The 27,976-nt window shown below is 38.8% G+C and overlaps 1 protein-coding gene across 2 annotated transcripts; it reads right to left on the bottom strand.

Annotated features, from left to right (window-relative positions):
* Positions 1 to 674: 674 nt before the first annotated feature.
* Positions 675 to 27,714, bottom strand: PI15 (peptidase inhibitor 15). 2 transcript variants are annotated; one of them, XM_064442521.1, is made up of 6 exons: positions 27,549 to 27,714; positions 26,275 to 26,617; positions 10,440 to 10,558; positions 10,059 to 10,191; positions 9,800 to 9,915; positions 675 to 6,807 (listed from the first exon to the last, which is right to left on the bottom strand). In XM_064442521.1, exons 2-6 carry the CDS (start codon positions 26,545 to 26,547, stop codon positions 6,672 to 6,674), a joined length of 777 nt encoding a protein of 258 aa, XP_064298591.1. In that variant the 5' UTR covers positions 26,548 to 26,617; positions 27,549 to 27,714; the 3' UTR covers positions 675 to 6,671. The 2 variants fall into 2 exon arrangements, with proteins under 2 accessions (XP_064298591.1, XP_009506735.1); XM_009508440.2 differs by lacking the exon at positions 27,549 to 27,714 and adding an exon at positions 27,177 to 27,384.
* Positions 27,715 to 27,976: the final 262 nt, after the last annotated feature.

Below are 27,976 nucleotides of genomic sequence, written 5' to 3' on the forward strand. Positions count from 1 at the left end.
CTCTCTGGTGACCAATGACAGGACCTGAGGAAAATGTTCTTCACCCAGAGGGTGGTGGAGCACTGGAACAGGCTCCCCAGGGAGGCAGTCATGGCACCAAGTCTGAAAATATTCAAGAAGAACTTGGATGCTCCCTTGTCCTCATGATATAGCTTCCTTTTTCCTTTTAAATATATATTTCTGGCTTTTTGTTTTCATATATAGCTTTTACAGCTTTGGTACCACCTTGGGAGGAAAAAATAATTACTCGAGTTCTGAAGAATTACTCTTGTTCTGACTGCAGCATTGTTGCTTCCATGGAAGAGAGCTTGGCCAAATTGACAATGGTACCTCTCTGATTTTCTGTGGATTTCTCCTTTGGTCACAGTTCTGATTTTTCTTCTTTGCCAGAGGCACATAAGAGAACATCCCCTGACCACTAATCCTGATGAAGAGCTCAGGCTCTCAATACCAAAAGATAGGCTCCTATCCATATAGTGGATACATAATGACAGATTTCAAATATATAATGGATCTCAGGTGTAAAGCATACACACTTATATAAATATATTCAACCTGAATTTAAATTCATTTTAGATATGTCCTTAACTATCTCCCTGAAAACTTGTCTTCTTCAGGGAACAAATCAACGAAAGAAACAATAAAATATGCCTCAAAAGAAAATAAATTGTAAATATGACAATTTTACTTATTTATTTAAATGCATAGATGTTACAAAATAGATCAAAATGATGTACATTTCTGTATAGTTTCATAGCATTAGAAGTTGAAACAGGGATACAAATTTCTATCTCAAGTATAACATATATATAGGATCATAGACAATATGAAAGAAATGTTATATTGATAAGTTCACTGCAAGACGTGTTACACAACAAGCTTTCTTCTCTGAAAAACCAGGTACAACCCCACCCATACAATTATCAAAAAAATCTGAACAAGAAATTACGAAAATATATAATGAGAAGGGGGAAAGGGCATTATACTGTATAAACACTGAACATTTTTTTTGGCTTGGGTTCAGATAGAAAGCACAGAAATGTCATCATTTTCCAATCCTTAACATCTTCAGTCTTCAGAAAAAACTTTCCTTATCGCATATGGAAAAAAGCAACTGTAGATAGTTTGCTTCTTAAATGAACCCTGCCTTTAAGCACCGTTTTAATTATGTAAGAGCACCCTACATGAAACAAAGTCCTTTAACTCCTCAGAGCTATTAGATTCCAATATTACCATTCACTCTTCAGGAACAAGTTTATCACCTCAAATATTGTATCTAAGATACTTCCTGACTAGATGATGATGTATTGAAACCGTAGCAAGTTTGCAGCATGATGAATGGCCCAGTGATTTGAATAATGATTGCCGTTTGAGCTAAACATATAACCTGAGGGATATTCCCTCTCTTCTGCTGGCCAAAAAAAACCCCAAGCATAATTTATATGGATTGTCAGTATAAGGGATTTTTAAAGAATTTACAACCTGATTGCCAAATGATAAGGTGCCAAATGCTGGAGGAATCATAAAATCTTTTTCCATTCTGAATTTTGTTTTTTGGCAGAAGACAAGGAGATAATACTGAATTGCAACCATTTCAGTCTGGTTTTCTCACACTTCAGTCAGGGGAGCTCAGCAGAGCGGAGTTAACTATCAAAAGTTTGTATCTGTTTCATTAATTTGTGTGAATTTAAAAATGCATTGCCTTGCAATATGAGGAGCTTTTCTAACAGAAAATAACTATAACCTGAGGGAAATTCGGTAAATGAAGGTTAAGCAGCAGGAAAATCTTGAAATTATCATTAGTAATTCTTTTTTTTTTCCCCTTGAATTAACCAGATGGGCTGTTGCCCATCTGTTGAATTAACCAGATGGATGGTTGCTATCTTTTTTTCTTGATTTCCACTTTATTTTCTATTGAAAGAAAGCAGTTTAAGAAAACTGTGGTTATTTCAGGTTACTACTGACAGAAGTTTACTGTTCTCCTTATGAATCCAAAGGGGAAAGTTTATGCACTTTGAGACTATCAGACCAATTATGATCTGGCAACCAGAGCATACAAATTGTCTATTTTGCACGGTTTTAAAAAGCACTATAAAAATGCTGTGTGCTTGGATTCTATGAGATCATTTCATTCTAGATGAGGAAATCAACAGTTTTTTCTTGAAAACTTAGCAATAATGGGCAAATTTCAACAATTATTTGGGGCTTTAAAACTCTTATTTTATTAGGAATCATTAGAATTTAGTATCTGCGTATTGAGGCTACCCACCCCTGCTTTTTAATAACTATATCTGATTTAACACCTCTAAAAATTCTCCCAACATCTGAATAGCTCTGTTTTACCTCATACTCATAAAACTTTGTATGACAGGTAACCAACAGCCAATACAATTGTGATTGAGTTCTGTACTTACAAATTATATAAAACCAGGAAATGGTGGAGTTATGCAATGGACCTCATTGCTTGAACAAAACAGACAAAGTCATGTGTCTTTAAAATCAAAGCCAAAAATTTTAAAGGAAACAAACTAAATTTGCATGTGCTTGTTTTTAAAAATATCCTAAACCCTTTTGAATTCCTATGAAATCAAACCAATATATTAGCATTCACAACCACAAGAGGGCATCCATGCTTGCAACCTGATCCTTGAAGATTATATAGAAATAGATATATCTATCTACTTATCTATCCATCTATCTATAGACATAGATATGGATATGGATATAGATACAGATATATTTCTTTTGGTTAGGTCCAAGCTGTGGTATAGAAGACATTTGCTCTGGGAAGTTTCCTCTTTCAGAGTCCCATGGTATTTCCCAGTGTTGGTAGGGGAAAGCACATGAAGTTTAATTTTGCTGTTCGTAAAGCTCTCATTCTCAGTCCTGCAAAAGTTATGTTAAACCTCCCATGGTTTTCACTGAGGCCTGATCCAACTCATCTTGAATTAAAAGGGGAACAAACTGATCTCAGAGAAATGGAACACACAGCTTCCCAAGGATAAGTGTGCAAGGTCAAGTCTAGATTTTCTGAAGTCATTTATTACCCCAGAGAGAGGATTTGGGATCACTAAACCTGCTCAGCATCAGTTCAGTCTGAAGTCTTGACTGCCAGAGGTCTGACTCTCCCCATAACTTGTTCCACCGGCATTTCACTGTTGTGATGAGGGGAGGGTGCTGTTTGTTTTGGTTTTGAACAGGAATACATTTTCCTCTCTGATGCACATAAAACTCTCATTAGAGCCTGAAACAACCATAAAAAGGAACTTTGAAAGCAATTCTGGCCTAGTGGTAGTAAATTATATGCTTAGCTGAAAAAGATCTCACAAACACTGGAGTGTATATGGTAATATTGGAAGTAAAAATCAGTTCTACAAAAATAATGTATAACTTCAGCACCAGAACATATAGGTTAGCACCAAAAGGTATCAATTGCTACCCATCATCTTAGATGTTCAAATGAGTCAAAAAATCACAAGCAGATATTATAAAGGGCTGCACTCAATAATTAATGATCTAAATTACTTCATTTTTACTCTTGTGCCTCTCAGAGTATTTTGAACAAAAAAAAATTTAGCCTTATTTTAATGTGTGTATGCTTTCATAATTTTATATTTAGAACAGAAAAAAAGCTGAGCTAATTTCTCTATCTTTAAAGGCACACCCCTCTGCTTGGAAGGAATTAGCACAAATCTTCAAGGCTAGCAGAACAGCAGCTGGGGGTAGTCTGCCTTAGCATAACCTTGAACTCATCAAGAATTTTTGTCAGCATGTATCAAAGCAGATGTATTGCCAAAGACATCTGAAGTCTTCTGCACATTTCAGTACTTTTGTTCTAGCAGCACTTGGTGTCAGGTAATCAATCAGGCAGCACTGACACTGGCAATCAAAGCAGAGCTTTAATGACATTGTCATTACCCAACCCAAGAGAGGAAAGATGATAGAAATTGGGGCAATTCAAATAGGTAGTACAGAAAGACTTTCAGTAAACTACTTATTAAATAAAATGGAAAGGCAAATTTCATGTGGTAACCAAGTACCTCATGAGCTGTAATCCTCCCTGTTCAATCAGAAATATACAGCTAATGCTTGAGTGCTTGTGGCTGGTTTTATCAGGAGCTGCTCGTATGAAATAGCTTATACCCAGATCATTTTTTGCTGCTGTCAATATCAGTGTGATTACAATAGTTAATCCCTAGCACCATTATGGGATGTGAAAAAAACCTGCATACCTGTTTGTTAAAAGCAAAGTTTTCTATATGCACAGAAAACAAAATATTCCACAAAATCAAGGGATTTGTAGCAACTTAAAAAGTAACAGATACGATAACATATATACCCGTTATAATAATTTCAGCTGAATTACAGAATTATAAATTAATTTACAATGTCTAGTCCTGTTTGGATAGTGTACCATACAACATACAAGTTGCAAGTTCCAAAGTGCATAGTCATTTATTGTTAGACCTACTACTGTAGGCTCCACGGCTAAACCTGAACTTTTGCTTATGCTCTGCTTCCTATCTTATATTGAAAAAAAAAATACTGAAAATGGCTAGAAACACTGTTATAACTGTGCTGTCTTTACCTCTAGAAAAGATTTCTTATGCAGAACAAAAACATATTTGTTTCATGCATCTTTGTCAAAAACCTTGCTGGCTGAGGGCTAGTGACCCACCTAGTAGCTTTGTCTCACTGAATTTTTTCAATGTGTACTTGAAAAGTCTCACTCCCAAAACAGGACTGGATTTTACTCAGCCAAAGTGTTTGACTGATTGTGCACTGTCCAAGCCCACGCCCTTTTGAAACCAAAAGCAAAACTGTTCATATGGTAACTGTTAGAATAAAAGTTAGTAGAATATTACAAGTGTTGTTCTTTTAAAACGTACACATTTTAGGACAATATACTTGTCTTATTATTGTCCTGTCAGATACAGAAGTGTCGCTAACCAGAAATGCCTGAAGAGCCACAGATCAGCTGCTGACATTCTCTGAGGGATCATATTATGGATAGGTGGAGAGGGGTTGTTACGTTTCATACTCTGTAGAGCCCATTCCCCCTCCACAGCTATCTTGCTGGAGAAAAAGAATAACTAACATGAAGAATTCAAACTCTGATCTTGCTTTTTATATCACCAATGTGATACTTCATATTCTGGTGACAGACTGTCTCAAACACCCTCAAAAGGACTGAATTAGTGACTTAAAGACACATACATATGTAGCACTAGAGAAACTACTCTCTGTTGTTCTGCTTGCTCTACTCAGTATTGCTTTTCAAAGTTCATACATTTCAGAGGTCTAAATGTAGCAGTGCAAGCAGACTAAACACGTATGTTTAAAGTGGAGTACATTCTGCCCTGCAATATAAAGCCAAAAATCAAAGCTATTTCAATGACATAGTAGTTGTGGCAGACATTCGATTTCTTCCTTTCTGTAATCTGTTTTTCAAGAAAACTACTTGTATAATATTCTAGATTGAAGTGTATGTCCTCTTTATAAATGTTCTAGTAAGCACCCATAAGGTGTTCAGTTTTGGCAGGAAAGGTGTGAATAAACAGGCTTGGTTTTTATTAATTCAAACAGATATTTTCAGAAAATAGCTCAATATATTTCAAAGGACACTGCCAATTGCTTTAGAAATTTGAAATTTTTGTCATAAATCTTTATGAAGTTTTAAAGTTGCCTGATGTCTTTTATTTGGAAATCCTCTTACCTACTTTTACATCTGATCTCTCCTTGAAAGTTTCACCTGGCTGAGTTTCAATCAGGGATACCACATATACTGGCAAACTTATAGTGCAAAAGAGTCTGGATGTCTCGTATTGATATATGTTGCTTTGTAGCAATATATTTCTTTACCTTCCTGTACAAGAATAAATATACTGCTGCAAAGCACCATTATACCATTATGATTGTGTTCAGAAACACAGTAAGGTAGAGTCAGGCTGTGTTATTATACCAGTATATTTAAAGTGATGTAGCTCTCTATCTATCTAAGACTTCAGGCATGTGAGTTAACAGCCACTGCATCTTGGCGAGTGCGGTTCCTCATTCTCTAATTTTCCTGTCTGCACACAGGCATCATTGATGATAGCAGCAGCCGTGTGCTGAACTCTTGGAACGCCATAAAGGAATTGATGTTGTGCATGAGGTAGGTAATATCCTGAAGTTTCTCTTGCACATATTTTTCCTCTGCTCAGAGTCCCATTGACATTGCAGGTGAAAGAACAGGTGTAAATGGGAGGAACCATTGGGAGCATGAGGACAATTTGTTGCTTTCCTTATCACACTCCATTTTAAAGCACAGTATTAAATAATGACCCTTCTCTTTCTGGGGCAACTGTTTTTAAAAGGAAGTAATATTCTGTCTTTTAATGTGCTTTCAATAGAACCTAATCTTCAGGAAGCTACACTTGCTAAGATGAAAATTAGTTTGCTCTCCTTTAACAAAATGTTAATCTAAAAGGGTTAAGATGAATCTTAAATCCCAAAGTGTTGAAACCAAATTATACTATACTTTGAAAGCTAATTATACAAAAGCATACAAAAAGAAAACATCAGAGTATTAATACAATATCTCTCTATATATAATATGTGCAAAATTCAATATACAAGCTTCTTGTTACTCATCCATGTTGTTTTTTTTTTAAAATAATGTAAACCTTAACTTATTTAAACCAGTATAAGTAGTTTGATGTTACTCCTGGGAAACAAAGATTGTCAGTACAAGAACCTCCATAGCTTGGAGGACAAGCTGAACATGGGACTCCTACTTTATATGGTGCTTCTCCAATCCAATTCCCCCTGAAAATACAAAAGGAAAAAAACATGCTTAGTAATTTCAGAGAAGAAGAAAAAAATTTCATCAACCACACTTTTTTTTTGAGTGATTAATGTCTTCAGTGATCTCTTATAAATGCCTTGCTACTGAAAACATACATTAATATATTTTTGTAGGTTACTGACAAACATTGATATACCAATTCCCAAAAACCAGCAGGAGCATGACCATGTTACCCCAGGCCAGTCATCCATTCCACATCCTTTAGTCTGTGTGGTGAAGTCCCAGTCCTCTTGCTTTTGCTACAGCCAAGTGATTTTTGACTCTTCAAACCTGGGACAGAGCATTTTTTACCAGAGGGCTATATTTATGAGAAATTAGCAACATAAGCATTGATGCAAGGTTTTCTTTGAGCACTTTTTTGTCTGGCCGTTATATTAAAGCCTTGGTTTTGGAAGGTGGAAAAACAAACTGAGTGAAATCCTATTCTTAGGTTGCACTACCCTAGGTCCGCATTGTGAAGCTCAGGCTGAATTCATGGTTAGAGAAAAGGGATGAAAAGTATTTGCACCAGTAATGTATTAAAAAGAACTGTATTTGGGCATTTGTAGGGGTCTCATAGGTGTTAATGGGAGGAGGAGGAGGAGGCCTCCCATCTGGTGAATAAAGCTGTGTAACAGGGCCTGGGAGGAAAGGGGTAAAAGTCTGGAGAGTGATCAAGTGAAAAGAGGTAGCTCTGAAAGGTCGAGGAACATCTGAAAAATGCATCCAGACTTTTAGGTGCTTATATAAGCCTGAGGCTTTTAGAGATTCATGTAACACTCGTGATGTAGGCAGAAAGTAAGTTAAAATTAGTATTTGAATGTTATGTCTTGGTGAGCAGAGAACTTTCCTCTAGTTTGCATGTGACGTGGTATAGCAGTGAGTAATGCAATTATTTATGAAACATTTTCTCATCCCCCACCTCCCAGCCAATAACATTGGATCAAAAGCCCTGGTCTGGGTTGTGCCTTGGAAGAAAGTAGGAATCTCTCAAATAATTTGCTCATTCCTACTTCTCTTCCAAATGGGTACAGCAGACTGAGTGCTCCGGAAATATATTTAGTTTGATAACAGATATAGAAATCCAGAAAGACTTTGCTGAAAGCTGATTTCTGCTTCATTTTCTATGCAATGCGTGGCTGATTTGTGTGAGTCCGTTAGATAACCAGGTGCAGGGGCCTTTCTAAACTCTGTAATTATCCTCCTTAAATTCTTTCCTGATTTCAGCACTATATTTCAGCACTATGGCATGGCATCAGCAAAATTATTTGAGTTCTAAATCCTAAATCTTTGCCAAATTCCAGTTTTCATACCTCAAGTTGGGGCTGTAATGTTAACCCCCTTCTTATTCAGAGGAGTTTCTGATGTGCTTATTACTCAGAGGACACAGCTGTTATTGACTGGCAAAGAGACCTGCATATGTGCCCAGGGATTCTAAGCTGAATGTCCTTAACTCAATTAATTCTTAGGAATATAAACTTAAGCTAGGCAAGACCACTCAAAACCCTTTTTGTGACTGTGCAAGTAGTAGATGTGAAAATCCTGATTCTACCACCCATGAAGAAAAGGTCTGCTCAAAATCTCATGCAGAGAAAGAGCTTGTAACTCCAGGGTTTGGCTTGCTGTTTGAGAAACAGTGGGATTTTTAGACTGAGAAAATATAAAATTATATTAATTCATTGTTAAGTGATACAGAAACTACACATCAGTTTTCAGTAATGCCTAAAGTATAAAACCATTCTTTTCCTATATATGAACATGAGAGACATATTCTAGAAGTCTGTAATTTTAAATATTTATTTCAAAGGGATATATATAATAAATAATATTTGGTTTTCTCTTATAAACTTTGATTTCATCTTGTCCATGTTGTGGAGCTAAAAGTCAGGTACAATTTTTGCTGCCTGATTTTTACTCCTCACATGCACCTTTTACCACCCTTTTCTAGCAGATCTTGAAGACAAAAGGACAGAGAAATCTCATTGATTTCCAAGGCTGTTTTTTTCCTGAGTCAGTTTTCTTACTAAATCCTATCTTTTTTAAGTTGCAAAATCTCTAAAAATTCTTTGACTCATGTAACAACTAGAATAATGACATATTCTTGCATATTCTTTACCACAAATGGACCTGTGCCACTGAGAGTTTATGGAAAACATGCTCAGTTAATTATACTTAGATTCCTATAAAGAACTATGGCTTTGCCTAATATTATACAGTCAGAAAACCCAGCCATTTACACTGTCCATGCTGTTTTAGAAGCACTGGTCCAAACCAGAACTCAAATCAAAGCTCTTCCAGAGCCACACTTTATTGGTCCATTCTGCATCCAGATGTAAACCTGGGATGATGTCTAGGAAACACTAGGAGAAAATTCATTTCTTTATTTCAACCTAACACAGATCCCTGCACAGCTACCTGATCTAGGGCCACCTATGGGTGTCTATTACCTATACTTTGAAGGACCCTAATATGGAAGGCAAAAGGAGATTTGTAGACACTGAGTTTAGGTAGACGGACTTTGTAGGAGACCTATACTATGGATGCCCTTATGTAGCATGGTCATAAGCAATGATATCCTGTGGGCAAAAACACATGATCACAGTAAATCAAGGGCCTGATCTACAGTGGGATCGCTTACCTGAGGAAGTCTAGCTCAGCATGGGTATATACAACGGAGTGAATCAAAAGTAAAGTGGAGTCAGCACAAAGTAGGAAGACAAAAATAATTATAACAATAACAGAAAACACGTTTTTTGTGTTATTCCATACACATCAAGTTATTTACTTTTCTTCCTTGTATACCAAAGTCATGCATTTTCTGTATGTTCACATGTAAAGTTAGAATGAAGGAGCAGCCCGCAGGAAAAGCACAAATAGAGGTCAAGTTGCAGAAAAAGGAGTAAGCAGTCCTATGAGAGGACAAAAACATGCATGAAGTATAAAAATAAACAATATTAAAAGAAAGCAACTCACTTTGGGGCATAGTTGCATACCAAGTAAACAGCTCGTCGCCAAACAGATCCCCAGACGTTCATATTGTGGCATGTGTGGATTGCGCAGCCTATACGATTGGAAGTGGCCCAAACCATCTGAATAAATATTTATTATTGGCAAAGTCCAAATTGAAAAGAAATATATATATACATTTATTTGAGAGAGAGCTATAAATACATCACAGAAAAGTCCAGATTTGGACAGTAGATTTTGAATAGAAGAATGTAATTTATATAACCTGTGTGTAATGGGTGCACATGGGTCCATAACATCGCATGGGGCATCTGGGGTTGCAATCCTGAGGATAAGGGAAAGCATAATCCTTCACCTCATCGTACCACGGCTTTACCAGCTGGAGAATGGATCGGTACCTGGGTTTGTTTAAAAGACAGAAAGACATGGAATTTTAGATTTAGATGTTTTGGAACTTTCTGCTGCTCATCCCTCTGATGCAATTCACCTAAATACACATTTCTCTATGCATCGCTAGGGGCATAGTATTAAGTAATAATACTCTTAAGCCAAATGAACATAGCATCTGCATCAGTCTGAGATCTGTATCTCAAAGAAGACTGTCCAAAGGCTGACAAAATATATGTTTTGTAGGGTATCTTCCTACCTTCCAGTCCTTACAGACAGGTTCTGGCCCAAGAATCTCAGTAAGTAGGAAGGTCCATGGTCCCAAATGCATGTAGCAGCCCAAGCCTCTGCAGATTTGGCAAGAGTTTCATCCCAAACCTGACAAAATAAAATATCCTTAACAGTAGAACAGAAAAAGCAAAAAGCAATTGCAGTGCAAGAACACAAGAAGCAAGTAACTTAAGTCACAAATATACCATCATAACATATCAGATCTGTAATCTAGGCAGAGAGCTCTTGAATTCAGAAAACTGTGGGGCAGCATGTGCAGGATCTAGCAGGATTTTCCGTAACGCTGGACAGAATTCCCACCCACATCATCAGAGTAAGCCAAGTATTCAGATATCTCCCTTTTTTTCTGGAAAAGTCCTTCCCTGAACAGGCATTCTTCTACCATTTTCACTTCTATGTTGATGAGATCCATGTGTAGAGAGGAGTAAAACATTGGATGGGACTCAGATGGAGTTAAAGCGAGGTAGAGGCACACAGGGAAGAATAATTCAGCACAGGTATTACATACACCACAAAACCCCAACACATTGGAAATAGGATCTCAGGAGTATCTATAGCCAGAGAGAGTGTGTATGGCAACTTTTCATATTTGAGACCACAAGGTCAAGAAAAGGGATTCCACAAAGCAAAACTACAGATAGTTTTCAGGTGTGGTATGAGTTTCATCATTTTATTCTGCATGGGAGCTGACATTGCTCCCTGCCTGGAATAAAAAGATAACAGCTCTGTAAGAAGAGACATTTTGACTTAAGTTCTCCTCTAGTGGCAGGAACATGACAAGTGAACTTAAATAGTCTCCTTTATATGCTTTTCCTGCTCACTTACACGCTTGATTTGTAACGCCAGTCTTCTCCACACCAATGGGCTTGCCTCAGCGATAACAGAGATATCAGCAACAGAACCTACTGAACCACTGGAGCTCCAGATAAAGAATATCTCACTGTTATATTACAAGTCCACACAAATCCTAGCATATCTCATTGTTTGCGTGATACCCAAGTAGGTACTCTAGATCCAGGAATTAGATGTGCATTTGAATACTCTGTGTGCAGTGTTTTGGTGCAGGAGAGTTTTAGTGAATTTCAGGTAGAAAGGCAGGAACAAAATGTGGTAAAATTGCCTACCCAGCCCATCGCAGCTTTCTTAAACACAAACCCAAACTCATAAATCTTGAGTGCTACAAAATAATGGCTATGCTCTGTGAGGCACAAAACAAGAGGCAAAGTCAGAAATAAACTTATCAAAGGATAAGGTGGCCCACGTCACAAATATTTTCTGTTCTATGAGCTAATAATAATTTATAACACTGAATTCATAGTATTAATTTCATAAACCTGCAGAGTGAAAAGAATGACCACAGATCATAGACAAGGACAGTAATTCATGCCCTGACTCTGTCTGGTAGTTTGTGAAAATTCTTTAAGCGAAAATAACAAAATTTAGTAAGTTGTATGAAATTGCTATATCATTGAACCAAGCTTTTGCTAATATGGAGTGGGTGAGGTACCTCCTAGATTAAAGCTGAAGAAATGCAACAGAGATCAATATGAACCCTAAACACAAATGATCTTCCATTCAAGTGGAACCATCTTTGGGAAAGTAAGATGGATGGGGCTTAAAGCAGAGCAGATTTACTTTACACCTGTTCATAAAAGGTCCCAGAACAAAGGCAAAGCAAACTGCCAGTAAAAGGACAAAACAGAGAAGCGTTAGGAAGAAGCATGCTAAGAATGACTGGTCTTCAAGCCAGGGGATACTTTGACTTCAGCTTTAAAAAATGGAGTTTCTCAGAGGAGTTAGAGATAGGTCTATAACTTGGGAAGAGAAGGCTAAGCTGGAGCACTAGAGTACAAAAAAGGGGACCCAGGACTGCTACAGCACCATCCAAAACCCAGGAAATGCTCCAGGGCTCAAGAGAATAAAAACTCTGTACAGGCATTTGTTCTGCTTCGTATCTCTGACCTTAAGTCAATTAGATGCATGTGGACAGTATACAAATAACACTTAATAATCACTGTGGTGCATCAGTGGTCCCAGAAAGAGGGCTTAAAGAGGGGGAAACAGTAGATAGAAGCATAAAAGTGTGTCTGGGAAGTGCGCCTGAGAGGCTGAGGCCACAGTCAGCGTTTGGAGCCTGCCCAGGCCCAGGGGAACGGAGGAGCACATGGATCCAGCGCGTGGGTCCAAACACAGCTGCCTGGTGTGCATCCATAAGGGGCAGCTCCGCCAGGACTGTGACACCCCATAAACACCCTCCTTTGCTGGGATTAATCATGCTTCTGGCACGAGCGCTCCCTGCCAGGAGGCTGAACATGAGGTTTGCGTGCTTGCTCCCAAGTGACCTGGCTGCAGTCCCACAATAATCTAAATGTGTACTGTATTTGCACAAATAGCACCGAGCTCCTGATTTCCACCTAGCATATTTTTGTGTCCTAAATGGCCTTGCAAAATAGTATGTTAGGTGTTTGAAAGAAATGTGAAGACCAGATTAGGTTTTCACTATTAATGCCCTCTCTAAACTAGGAATGGCCCCTGCCTTGGACAGTGAGAGCACTGCCAGTCCACTTTCATTTCTCCTCAGCTTCATTTTCTGGTTCTCAGGAATCATCTGCAGCATTTGATTCGTAAAGTTTCAGGGGGTTGTTCCAAATTCAGTTTAGAAGTTGTGGGTTTGGCAGGTAAGCATTACTGTGATATATAGTGTGCTCTGCTTTCCATTATCTATTCATTCTTGACCACCCTCTGGACATGTGAAATTTTTCGCAAATGTAAAAAAAGAGAGAGAAAGAGAAAGAAAATAACCACTGAATAAGGAATAAGGGGTAGGGGAGCATACACAGCATCTTTTCATTTCCTCCATTCCTTCATTAGCAGGCTAGTGAAAAGCCTTTGTATAGAGTCTCCTCCTCTATGTAAATCATTTGTATTTCATGGCAGAAGATGTAGAGATTCACCTTCCTTGTTTTATTTATGGACTTATTATTTATTATTTATGGACTTATTTATTTATGGACTCAGTCCCTCTAGGTCTAGCTCTAGATCATCTCCATGAGTAAAGGCAAATAATTAATATAGGCTGAAGAAGAAAAATTTTTCTCTCATAATGACCTAAAATCCTCTGAACTGTAAGAGACTGTACTGTTAGTTCACCCCTTTCAAAAGAAGTCTGATCCTGAGTCCACACTAATATTAATTTGTATCTCAGTTCTGTCACTGTTCTGGGCATGTAAGAGAACAGGGCAAAGACGTATAGATTTTTGAACCCATGAGGCTTCATTATTGTACACAGATAAACAGCATCTGAAGAAATAGAAAAATATCTAAAAAGAGAAACTGAAGTAACTTGAAAGCCAGAGGGACAGCTTCTGTATGACAAGAAATTAAAAAATAACAGAGTTTTAAAAAGCAGTGTGATAAACAAAATTATAAACTCTGCAATGATGGCTGATCCAGTGTTTCTATTAAACATGTTAGAGAAAGCTGCCTGATGTGAACACAAAATTGCAAAAGGGAAAAAAGAGAAAGATTTGCATACTTAGTGGTTCAAGATCTGAGGATGCTCAAATGCTAATCATGCAAACTCACAGTGCCAAACCATGCTTGTTCTTTCCCTGGAGATAGTAAATCTTCATTTGCTAGGTTGTTAGTAGCTGGGGAAACAGTCACCTTCCTTCCACCCAGTATAAAGATTTAGTCCAGCATAGAAACCCTCCCCACTCCTCAACTGGTTCTAACTGAGCTGTGATAGAGTTAAAGTGTCTCACCACACTTCCACTGGCAACTTGAAGTGAACATCCTTTGGCCAATTTATTTTTCTTTCCTCAGCCAAAGATTATTTTCCTAGAAAGCTGTCCGACTGTGCTCTCTGCACTGCTCCCTGCAAAACTACACTTCAAAACTACACTTCACTTGAAAATTGTCAAGCAGACTGAATACAGGGAACAGGCCAGAGCTTCTACACAGGGAGTTTCAACAACAGAGACCACTTTATGAGGCAGCTCTGGGGTGTTCTCGGCACTCACACAGCACATGCTGGTTGAGAGTTAGGACTAAAATCTTAGCATTAATAAAGCCAGCGGGAATTTTGCCAGTGAGGCCAGAATTTCACCCTAGATGGGTTTTTGTTTGTTTCACTCTGTAAACAAATGGTAGAATCAATGCTTTTATTCCCATAATTTATAATAAGCAATGGAGTGTAAAACAAAATCTCTTTAATGTTGAATGAAATTTCTTGAAGCCCAAAAAGTGAGCTTCCTTCCCCAAGGGAAGCTTTTTAATGTTGTGGGTCACAGTTCCCTAGTACCCTCCTTTTCTATAGCTGTTTCTGTAGCTGTCTCACAGTCATTCTTAGATAATTTATATACAGAAGGGATGGAGTTGCCCTTTTGTTCTTTGTTGGAACAACTTTCTTAGAACAGGAGGTCCTGGTCACAACAATGCTCTTAGATATTAAAATGATGGTGAAGCTGAATAAACATTATGATGAAGAAAAAGAAGAGAAACAACCACAATATTACAAAGATCTGTCCACAGCATCTGTTAAAAAATAACTGGCTGTTCCCTTCCTACAATTGTAGCTATGCTTTATTTTAAGGAATGGTGTACATCACCATTTTTAACTATAATTTGAACTTAGAAGCACAGTTCTGCTCACTCTTACTACAGTCAAAATTGCACTCCTACTATCAATTGTTTAAATTAAGTAACTTTCTCTTGACACCCTGCTCAACACCCGTCTTAGGGGGCAAACCCTGTAGCAAAAGAGGAGGTAAAGCAATGAAGTACTTCAGACAGCAACCTCACTACTCTTTATGTAAGTAGAAAACATGGAACAAGTTTACCAAAACAAATCAAATTGAGCGCTCTTAATCCCAATCACTTGTTCTTACTGCAAACATACTGCTACTCTGGATACATTTACCCTGTGGTAATTTTACTTGAAAAGTAAAAACTTTCGTATTCCTGGTTTTAAATGCAGTACTACAACATCAATTAGCACAGCCTGAACATGCAAACTTTGTTGAGAACATCTGTGAATGATGGATATATGAAGTCATGTTTAAATTACACTGACTAAAACAGAGCAGGGATTCAAACCAGCGTTCGCAGGGTCTGGAGCCCGTCATTGGTGCTAAGGAAACATCAGGCCTCATGATTTTGATGGCATCAAGGAACTGTGTCATTTTGGATCGGTACTTTTACAGGTAGCAAGAATTTGTGAACTAAATACAAAGGGAGCAGCATACATAGTGATACACTCTATTAATGTTTTTCCCATTCTGTGTGGATATCTGTATGTAAACTGGATGTTTTTAGAAGCATTTAACTTTACAGCCCTTATTGTCACAACAAAAATATGACAAAAAATGTAAGTAGTAGGAGTGCTCCTTCCCTGAGATTGCCAGCAGATAGATTGCTAAATAGAAGATATGGACTACCTGGGGAATCCATAAAGATATGTTTTTAACCTGGTAGCCTAGGGAGTCTGCTAATGATAATTATAAAGCATTCAAACAATACAGAACCATGCTTCCATTCATCTTTCGCCATCATAATCCTTAATCATTCCTGGCTCGGTTTTATTGCCAGTAACAAGGAAGCTCCCCTCACTTGCACAAGAGTCAAGAGAACCTGAGCAGAGCATTGCTCTGAATATTAAACAGCAGCAGCAGCCCTCAGTACTTTACTGTTTGGTTTTTGGGGGTTTTTGTTTGTTTGTTTGTTTTTAACATGACATATCAGCTAGGATAATATTCTGCATATTTCTCAGTGGTAAACAAGTACTTTAAGCAAAATATACCCATCCTGGTTACTGATTACCCTCCTATGAATTCCCTGCGTGTCCATCGGGCAAGGGCTGCTGCCTGTAATGCCATGACAGCCATGCTGTGACTAGCCCCTCAGCCGGGGGCAAGCACCAGGTATAGGTCTGAGCACAAATCCAGAATGAAAAGGTGAAGTATGCTGTTCTAATCACTCTCCTCTTCAACAGCTTCTTTACATGACTGCAGTTACGTGATAAGATTGCAAATGAAATGTTGGGATATGCAGCTTGAATACAGTTGCATAGCAATACTGTCACATTTTGCAGTACCAGAAAGTGGCAATTTGTTTGCCAATTTTGGCATCTTATTTGTCATTAGTATATGTTTACTGTGGACTCAGCGTCTTCAGATTGTTATTTGGCACACACAAATCCACGCATTTGTGATTACACACCTTGGAAAGGTGGCCAGAATACCTTCTTTTAGTAGTAATCAGTCAAAAAATTAACCTTTCTACGTCAGACTTCTCATTTTATTCTCTGTTAGCCCTGTGCTTCTGCTTGTTTGCCCAGCTGAAGATCAAAAGCTCTTACTTGCAGAATGGCAGCAAGTGGGAAAGAAGAAAACCTCAATTCAAGCTATTTCTTCCTGTGAGAAAAACGTTGGGAAGCTGAGGGATGAAATCTGACATCTCCAGCCCATCTGTGCAGCTGCACTCCACAGCTGCTAGTGCAATTCCCAGAGCAGATTAGCAGATGTAGGCTGCTACCCTCCAACATGCAGGTCTTGTCCTCATGGGGTCATTCAGCCGTGCAGCCTTGCACCGGCCGTACCGCTTGCACGTGCGGCAGCCATTTCTCAGAAATCCCACAGCAGCATGCAGGGCACACAGGAGTCCCTTGCCCAACTTCTTCCCTTCTCTTTTGTATAGTTAGACCTGTAGCATTTTCAGGTTCAGAGACCTTCTGTAGGACCCCCCACCACATCCACTACCCCAAATCTGGCACAAAGCTTAACAGAACAACCCATCACCCCTTCTGCATGCATGGTTTTTCAGCAGAGTGACTGAAAGAGCCTCATCTCTTTGCCTTCACTTTTTTCAGTACATACTGTGTGATGAAAACATATGAGCTCATTGGAATTTATAGACAGATTTGGCAAACTTTATATATTTATTTGGGCTCTGAGATCATTTGGACTCTAGGCTGTCTCTCTTTCTCTCTAAGAATATGAATAATTTTTGCTCTCAGCTGCCACCTGTAAGAAATTTTACTGTCCATACTGTAATTGGTGCCTACCACATGTGCAAGTCCTTTCCCAAATGCATTAGGTACTAATTATAAAGTTTACACAGAAAATTGGCAAAAGTCTATCCTCTAGAGAAAAATATCTTGATGGGAACCACAGTTCTGTTCTTCATTCTTTTGTAAATAAATAGAGGGTTAATACATCAAGCTGCTTGTCCAATACTCCACTGCAACTCAAAGTAAAATTGAGCAATGTTTTATATTCAATTTACTTTCATATAACCAAACCTCCAAATATCTGATTCACACTTCTGAAGGGCTCAGTATTAGAAGGTCTGTCTTATAGTAATCAGGGCATCGCCAGACAGACGTCCAAGAAACCTTATTGCCAGAAATTCTTTTCTTATGAAAATTCAAGTCTATGTTTTATACAGAAGTTTATATTCCTGGGTATCTATTTGGTCTAAATTCAAAGCACTATCATTTTGAAGTTTGACCACTGCTAATAGTCAATTTGTTTCTTCTAAAGGTTGTCCACATTTCTTTTCATGTTTGGCACCAGGTTTTTAAACAATAAGAAACAAAGAAAATTGGTAGGCTGTCAGATTTAATAACAATAAGCTTCCCTGATATGCTATTATTTGTTTAGCTTTTGGAGAAGTTAAATATCAGAGCCACGTATCTTAAAATATTCAGTGCTTTCCTAACCTACTGCAAGGCATATTTTAGTTGGCAAAAGCTTATCTCAGAAGTGGTAACAAAAAGGACCAAACTTTGTCTAGCTCCATGTCACCCTGATGATTGGTCAAAAGTCTGAAAAGGAAGGTGTCTGACCTCTATAATTTTAAATATGATCAGAGCAAATTGATTTTCTCAAAACCATAAAATGCTAATGAAAATTTTTTTTGTGGTGTTTTGTTTCTCTTCTATATGAAAAAACATCCACAATTTTTGGTAACTAACCACTGAAGTTTTTCATTAAAACAAAAAATGGTCTTAATTTCTTTACAAGTTTTCAAAGAAAATACTTATTATTTCCTAAGTAGCTCTAACTGAAAGATATGGCAGCATGACACAAAAGAAAGCACATAGCAGCTTCTTCTTTCTGCAGGATAAAGAATAAGAACAATAGTTCTTTATTCTCAGAAGAAGAAAGCTCAATTTAAGATTCTTTCTCTTGATACAGGTTAACACATATCACTATACAGGTAGAGATGCAAAACTGGTTCATTCTCAGTTGAGTTCAAATAGACCTCAGACTCCACCTCAGGGCATCTGCAGATGCATTCATACATGGAGGTACCTGTGCTGAAGGCAGTATTCTATGTACAAAAAGCAAACAAGTGGTTATCCTGCGGTTTCCATCTTTTGCTGTCTTTAGGAGACACACTTCCACAGACTGGACAGACTATTCTTCTTCTCAGATTTTGTTTTCAGGTATGGAAAGACACAATAAAATGTTGAGAGGTTTAAGGTTACTATCATCTCCATTCATGTATAAAACAAAGTACTGTGTACTTTGGATCAAGATTCTTGTGAAAAATGCCCTGTCTCTGTTTTTAGCCAAGAAGTTCAAGAGGTGCTACATTTAATAATAAAGGAATGTCTAATTCTGAGGGCTCTGGGCAGGCTGCTTTTCTATCTGGGACTTTACTAGGTTGTTTTTTATTTGCTTAAACTCCTAGAAGGCTTTCTGCTAATACTAAATTTAAATAATGTAAATATTCTCTTCTAAAACACCATCAAGATGGATGTTTTAAAATTCTTATGCATAAAACATTGGAAGGGGACTTTAATACCAAAGCAAGTTTAACACAGTCATTCTTTATCACAATATTTATCAACAATAACATTTTTGGGGAAGTTCTTCAGATTTTTCAAGGAGTGATTTCCAGGAACGGTCCTTTCTGTTCAACTCTTAAACAGGTCTTCTGTCATTCACTGAACATAACTGATGGCTTTTGTACTTCTTATAGCTAGCATCCACTTGGATTCGACCCTAGATGAACACCAGTTTGGTTACCGAGACTGAATGAGGGTTCCTAACTTTTTGTATATGAAACTGCTAGAAAAATGGGCAGCATCCAACGAGTAGTACAGTGCTACATTATTGACAATGGTGCAGTAAGAAGCAAGTAAGCGCATAAACTCACCTGTGAGGCAAAAGAGAGCTGGGTAACTCTATTGTGCCAAAATTAGCAGAAAGTAAGCTCCATCTAATCTTACCCTCTTTCAGCTTAATGTCTGTTGCCATGTCTTGCCTCTGCTGTAGAAAAAGGCTGAGTATGCTGTATAATAACTGCTTCCTTTCAAAGTTGTAATGCAGACAGACGTCCCTAACTGTAATCATGTAAACCACATCAGTATTTTCTGTTTTCTTCTAATTTTCTGAGAGAAATGATATTCCAGAATTCATTAGCCCATGATCTTCAGACACTCCTGGTGCTGGGTTATGGCACCAGGCAGAAGGCACATACTCAGTTGTGCTAAACAGAAACACACGTGGTAGGAAGGGAAAACTGAAACCAGTGAACACATTTCACCATTGCACCCCTTCTCATTTGTTCTCACCTCACCTGTGAATTCCCAGTGTAGAGCAAGCTAAAAGCCATGGTAAGTTAGGATAGGTGGGCTACACTGGGGAAGCTCCAGGCTCCTTGATATCTCTCCTCCCAGAAGACTGGAGTGGACTGTACTTAGATTTAGTTTGTGCTCTGGCGTGATGAAAAGAAGATTAAGATATTTGTACCCTGACTCATCATCTGATTACTTATTTCAACCTTCACTGTGTATATAGGATTTAAGAGAAGAGGGCTATTCAATGGAAAAAGTAGGCTTCTAGTAACTTGTAGAGTAAATTCTCCATTGAATTATGGCAGTTGTGTCTTTAAACATGCATAGTTAAAATGACGGGCCTAATTTGCTTTGACGTTTAAGGGTGCTGTTCACTGATTTAACAAAGGAGCTGTAAATGGAGTGCAACTGTAGTTTGTTCCAATATGCAGAACTATTGTAAGACATGCACATGGAAATTAAGGAAATATTATATGCATGCATGCATCCTAATTAATGCCAGGAAAACTGTCAGTAAGTATGAAAAGGTAGTGTCTGAAATTAAAAAGGAGAGAAATCCTATTGGGCAGTGAAAAAGTGCATATAAAGATTAATTATCTGAGTTTTTGAGGGAAATATTTAGGTTAGACATTTGGAAATCATTTCGATTCCTAAGGTAAAATATTTGCCAAGAGATGTGACTGAGACAGCATCACTATATGTATTCAGGAGTAGACAAGATGAAAACCATATGTATTTAATGAAGAAGGAAGTCCTGCAACAGGACAGGGATAAACTATATGAATTAAGAGATCCTATCCAACCCATTAGACATAAATCTTGAAGAAACTAGTCCTACAGTCCTTACTTACAGACATAGATGATTTCAGTGGGACCATGTAGATGAGCCAGGGCAAACAACTCAAGAACAAAATGTCCTCTAAGATTTAGAATGGTTTGTAAGAAACCACACTAACAACAGCAAAAAAAAAAAAGCTAAACAAGTTGAGAAGCTTATTTATTAGAAATGCTTTTGAATTGGAGAGAAAACTAAATTAACTCACTTTTTCCATGTCCATATGAAAGGCTTTAGGTATTAAACAGGACTTTGGAAAACCTGAAGTGGGCTTTTTGTTTTTTTTTTTTTCATTTTGTCTTACCCATCACCTGTTACATATTCACAGAGCATTTTTAAGATCACCTTGACAGCAAGAAAATTTTGCCAAGACTTTCAAATTTAGGAGTGAAATGATAATGCAGTTATTTACAATTGTGATGACTAAGTGGGCTATTTCCTTGTTACTCTTGACCTGACTTTGTAAGTCATCTGCAGATCTTTGTGGACAGGAATCAAAGTCTCCAAAATCATCACCTCAGCAAAGAGAGTCACTCCTAGGCCATACAGAGTGCACGGATTTCCCCCATGACTCACATGGACTCCCTCACATAACTGAAGGAATTTATTTTGGAATACAATTACTTTAATTTCAGAACGATACTTATTTTCCTTTGTCCATTTTATCATGATCTTTCATGTGGATTTACTAGAAGATTAACAGGCTCAGATTCTACATTCCCTTCCAGCTCCTCTGCCACCAGCTCCTAAGAAACTATCTTTATGCTATGTTGCCATGAAATAACTCCTGGATATCCAAACTAACTCATTTCAGGCTAGTCTGGGAATCTTCTAGTATTTTGAGTCCTACAAAGTGACATGTTCCCCAAGGGCAGATTTTCCCAAATATAAAAGTGCATTCATGCAATCGCTGAACAAAAAGGAATTGAAACTGTATCAGAAGATCTTCTGTACATAAGCAAGCTCAAGTTTATCTAAAGCATTTTTCTGCTCTTAAAAGAAGTCTTCAGGCAGCAGTCCAAAAACATTCAGCTTCACAGTTTTGAGTGTGCAGTCCTGCTCCATCTGTCATACTTCAGACATGCTACTGCCAGTCTGCTAATGGCTATGTTGGTCAGTACTGGGCTCAGGACTCATCCTTGCAGAACCCCATTCTGCAAGCCAGCTTCCTTGCACTCTCACACCTTGTCTTTCAGTATGGCTCTTTAAAAAGTTATTCAGATCACCTTAGGCTATTCTTAACTAGAACAGATTTTCCCATTTTGTCTATGGGAATGCCATGGAGAACAGTGTTCAATGCCCATTAAGGCACAGCTATATCAGATTTACTACTTCTGCTTTGTGCACGTGAAACTTTAAAGAGCATGCCTGTACATAAGCACCAGGTTTTACATGCACACGGTGACATGGGTTACAAGACCATATGGACTTTTGAAAAACTAGCCTCAAATAGGGATGATTGTAGAGAAGGTAGAAATACCATTTGATTCTCATAGGAGCAGATATTTCATTAATTAATGTTTCAGGAGCATAAAGATAGTACCAATGCATACTAAATTACATGTTTTATGAGACTCAAATTTCAGCTGACATCATGTTGCAAATCTTTACTGGCCTACCAAGTAGCTGAGATGTTCCAGGAAGTCAACGCAGGCTTCTGCAGTATAGAATCAGCATTCAGAGAACAGGATTTGCTTGTTCACTGAATTCCCCCTCTATTTGCAGATTTACATACCTTTCACACTAGAGAGCTGCTAGCAATTCTACACCTCACTTCTTCAGAATCATGAATTTTATGGACCCTTTCTGCTTTCTCCAGAAAAAGTATGCAAAGCCAAGTGGATGACTTTCACCCTTTGCCAGGTCAAAAGGATGATGTCATCTTTCTTTCTGCAGGTATGGCATCAGCTTTTAGAGCACCAGCAAAGACTGGAGAATGACAGTCTTAGGATGAAGAAGAATGAAGGATATCATAAGAAGACCCACATTAAAAGAAGAGGTCATTACTTCTACATTATAGGCCTGAAAGTTCTTGTTTCTTTTAACTTTCCTTCACACATGCACCAGCTCTAGATTTGTACTTGCAGAAGAACTTCCAACTGAAGGCATCAGCAATACCAGAACCAGAACCAAAAGGAGGTCTACTTTAAAATCTGACTCATAGAGTGCTAATATGCCAAGAGAAAGATTTCCCAAAGTCTCATTGGCTTAAGACATGCCTGTTTCTTTTGCTAGGTATCAGTAATAGAACAATGCCTCCCATCTTGCTTTTGACTCCTCAGCTGTCCACATATATTGGGGACTGCATACAACAACAGGCTGGAACAGCACTCAGACCCACCTCTCTCAAAGAGAATTAAAACACTCCCTCAGCTCTGTTACTGCAGTGTTCATCTGAACCTCCCTTGCCTAGTGCGTATGCGTTCTTCGAGACCTCTCATCCAAAGTCCTACAGCGCACAAACTTTCAAGACAGTAGGGGCAGAGAGAATAATGCCCAAAGAGTTCAAAGTATCTATAAATGCACTGATCATGCGAGAAACAGACTGCATCAGGGGAAGGAGCAGAATGTATCAAGGGGAAAAGCACAAAAAAAGGTTGGGCGTGGAAAACTAGAATCACAAGAACCAACCCATACTACTAAACCCTAAGCTCTTATCAGTGAAGAGAAAAAGCAAATGGAAGTGTACAGAAGTAAGAATGTGATACAGCCATTCCTGAGAAGAACAGAGTTCCTAACAGAAATTGGAAAACAGAAAAAAACCCACAATTTAATATGACTGTGGACAGAGAAAAGATGAGAAAACATCTTTTTCTTGTGCTTCCAAACTGCTTAGTCCTTCTTTACTTCAACACATTTAGAAGAGGTTTCTGCAGCCTTCTGCATCTGTAAGTAATTCCAGCTCTGTGACATGTGACATCCTTTTTAGTCACTGTTAGGGAAAATAGGAAAGGCCATTTTCATCACTACCACTGCACTTTTCCATAGTGTTCAGGACACTCTGTAACAGTGTACGTCGTCTGCTGGTAACAACGTGTTTACTGTCTTATTTATGAAAATGAGTGTTGAGTGACACAACATCTTTTATATATAACAGCGGCAATCTTATGTTCCCATAAGACACAACAGATGTTCTGCCATACAATGAAATTATACAGAGACCAAAGAATGGACTAAGCAAGTTCAAACGGGCATTACTGATACAGGGGTCCCCAGACTTGGTATGGTTTACATCACCATGTCATCTTCAAGACCTTCCTACCAAAGCCTTTCTGTAGCCAAAGAGATAAAAAGTTGATGATGATAAATTTGTTGAAGTTGATAAATAGATGATGCTGTGGCTACAAACCAGACAGGAGAGCAAGCTATATGTGATGTTGCTTACTGGGCTTCTTTTGCTCTGTAAAGTTACATGGGACACACACAGACCGACTAAATTCTGCAAAAGAATTGGAGACAAAAGGGGTTGGCCACCACTTGGGGATCCAAGTTCAAGTTGCACTCTGGATCATTACCTATGTAGCTTGAGGTGCTGCTCTGAATTCTGCAGTATGAAGTCACAAAGTGCTTTCAGACCGGGAAACCAAATGTAAAAGAAAGCTTTAGACCTTGCCCTTGAGACTACTGAGGGGTTGATGCTGATGGAAACATGGGTACATTCTATAGCTGGTTGGTACTGGTAAATCAATAACATGAAGGGCAAGGAAAAGAATAGCATGTAAGCTGTAAAGAGCATGGCGTCAGTCTTGATTTTCTATCATACCTTGCACAGTACCATTGCAGAGAAAAGCTGCAGCAGAATACCCAACCAATATAGGTAAAACCTTGGCAGTTTGTGCATGAGTGCATTAAAACAGATTTAATCAAGAAAGATTCCTTTCTCTTCTGAAGTTTGTTTGTTTGTTTGGGGTTTTTTAACTGAACAGGCTAAGAACACTGCACTTACAAAACTCTTGGGAATATGACAGGGTGCTGGCTTCACTTAAGCAAACTGCAGGAGCATGTTTCTACAGCACACAAGCCAAGGAAGGGCATGGTAGGCTGCCATTCCCTCAGACATTACAACAAAGTTTATTTATACAGAATCAAAGGAAACGTCAGGAGAGAGCACAGCAATGAAAATGATGACTGAGCATGACTTTTGCCCTCTCTGTTTTTATTGTCTCTAACCTTTCCACTTAACCAAACTTCAATCTCAGCCTATGGTATGGCAACAGGCCTTCAACCTGCAACATTTTGAGTGTACTCAGCATTTTGAGGTGCTGCTGGGATGCGCTGAGAGGATTATATGATCAAATCTAGATTTAGGTAACATCTGTGACAGAAAGATGTCCAAACTGCTAGTCATTAGCTGCTAAAAAGGAGGAGTTCTTTTTCCTGTTATATCCTTTTTATGTCAAGCTGATGGTGTCCTGTTTCTCACACCTGTTAATGATCTGTTGTCGTATGAGAAAGTCTGTTAATTTAAGCAGACATGAAGTGCTTTCAAAACACTGCTATCTGTGCTTTCAAAACAGTGTGAATACCTTACTTAGAAGGTAAAAAAATTTCTGCTTGGCCAACCTATGTTTAACATTAGAGGTCCACAGTATGCATGCATTCAAAGTTGGAACACAAAATAGCAAACACGCTGCTTTATCTAGGAGTGCCAAGTATGAAATCACAGTGAATAACTTCTATCACACCTGCAGGAATAGATAATTCACATAATGAGTATTTGCCAATAAAAGGAAAAGGTGCCTGCCACAAACATAACATTTTGAGCACAATGAAATCCTACTTATTAAAGAAACATCTAAAAGCAACATTGTATTTGATGGAAATATAAAAGTGTTAGGTGCGCACAAGCTGTATGCAGTAAGAAAAACACATGAGCATTAGACAAGCAGTGCATCAGATTAATTACTTTGTAAACACAGTTTTACCATATTGCCTCTGAAAGTACCATGCATGAAAGAAATTAGAGATGTTCATTGGCTACCTTCTTGCATACCTCAGGACAATGACTTCCAGTGTACTACACAAAAGCAATTGAGCTACTAATGATTAGTACTTTAAACACATGCAGTCACGTCGCGATCACATTTTTCAGGCCAACAAGCAGTTAACTCACAACTTCATTTGCTTGTGTACCAGGAGCTTTATTGGGACAACTCATGGAAATGAAGATTCAACAGGACAAGTAAGAGGTTCAGAGTTCAGTATTTAGCTTTTGCATGCTTAAGTTAATGAAACTTAAAAAATGAATGGAAAGACCATTTTAGTACAAAATAATAGTTAAAAATAATTTGTCTACTTAACTAAACATTCACAATTTATTTAAGAAAATGAAATCACTGACTTACAGTTTGTTTTACTCTGAAATAAACCAAGTTCACTTACCATATATTCCATGTTAGAAGCAGGTGGGAAGACTTTGCCTCTGACTTGATTGTGATAATCAAGAATGGCAATCATGTCATTCTGCGAAATGTAGCGCTTCCGCCTGGCTTTGGGAATTTTTGCAGAGTCCAGATGAGCTGCCAAAGCCGTCTCAATGTCAGTGAAATTATTGTTTGACAGGAGTAGGTCAGTGGAGTTGGGTAACACTAATGCACTTGTTTCACAGAGAATGGAAAATAAGAAAGCACAACCAATTGCAGCGATTACTGTCATTTTGGGGCCAAAGGAGAAAGATAGGCCACAGAGGTACTCTGCTTTTAAGTCAGGGCAGTAGACAACAGATCTGTAGAAGAGAAGATGTCAAAAATGTGATTCTGTACATCTGGGTAAAAAGACAAAGTGAATTGGCAGGCTGCGATCAGAAAAATAATTCTGTCTGTCAGTCATAAAAACAACCCAGTCAGAACACGTGTTACTAAGCAGTTTTCAATAACCATATTATCATTAAGACATAACATGTTCTTACTACAAACACACCAAATGAAGTACCATTACAGCATGAATTACATGATTAGAGCTAGCAGTATTCCTGAAATAGTGACAGTGCCATCATACCACATCAGTCCATAAACCACGCTATAAATCTTAAACGGGGAGACTGCAAGAAACCTCACAGAATGTTTTCCACTGAAAATGAAAAACACATCCTAGGCTATGCCTATCCCATATGCATGGATTGTTTTGACACAATGTGGCACAGATAAACTAGTAGGCAAAAGACAACATAGAAAGCATGAAAGCAGGACATCTTAGAAATAGCATTCAAATCTTAACTTCGGCAAAGTGTGATGAGCATTGATACAACTGCATGCAAAGCAAACTTTCTGAGCTGAGTGGCTTACCTCTGGATAATACCAAAAAAGAACAGAGCCTATTGTTCTCCCAGTATATATACCGCTCTCCTATGTGATGGCAAGAACCTTTGTGAAGGAGTGTCTCTTATTACAAACCCCCAAAGAGCAAAACTCTGCTGGTTTTGAAGCTTCTGGCCACAGGAGCTGCTAACAGCTTTTATATGTTACAGTCTGCATGAGCCAGAACAGGCAGTTTCTCTAAAGGTCCCCGCTTAGCCAGAACGAGAGGGGAGGAGCTGTGCAAAGCAAACAGACAGCGATTGGGTGGCACCCCCGGAGCGTAGGTGGTTTGGACGTTCAGTCACACCCCCAGCTTCTGTAGTACAAAGAGGCAAGGCGCTCTTTTTAGGTACTTCCTACCTTTTTTTCTCCGTGTTTGTTTTTTTCCCCTCATTTCACGACCATCATGCTGGCTTGGCAAACGTTCCTTTAAGCAGCTCTTCAAGCCCCCAAGGAGCAGCATGAAGCGCAGAGAGTTTGCAAACCGCTGTTGCCCCAGCCACAGGAAACGGAACCTATGCAACGCCGCGCCGTCCCGCGCCGTCCCGCGCCGTCCCGCGCCGTCCCGCGCCGTCCCGCGCCGCCCCGCGGGGCAGCCGGCCCCGGCGAGGCGCGGGGTGGCCCCCGGGCGGCGGCGGCGCGGGCGAGCAGCCTCCCCTCACTCGTCGCCGAGCGCGGCGGATGCCCGGGGTGCTGCTCCCCCCGCCTCACCGGTCTGCAGCCGGCTCCGCTCCCCCTCCGCCCGCCTCCGTGCCTGCTCGCCCCCGGAGGCACAGAGACACAGGACT

This window comes from Phalacrocorax carbo, chromosome 2 (assembly GCF_963921805.1).
Source record: "Phalacrocorax carbo chromosome 2, bPhaCar2.1, whole genome shotgun sequence".
Lineage (NCBI taxonomy): Eukaryota > Metazoa > Chordata > Aves > Suliformes > Phalacrocoracidae > Phalacrocorax > Phalacrocorax carbo.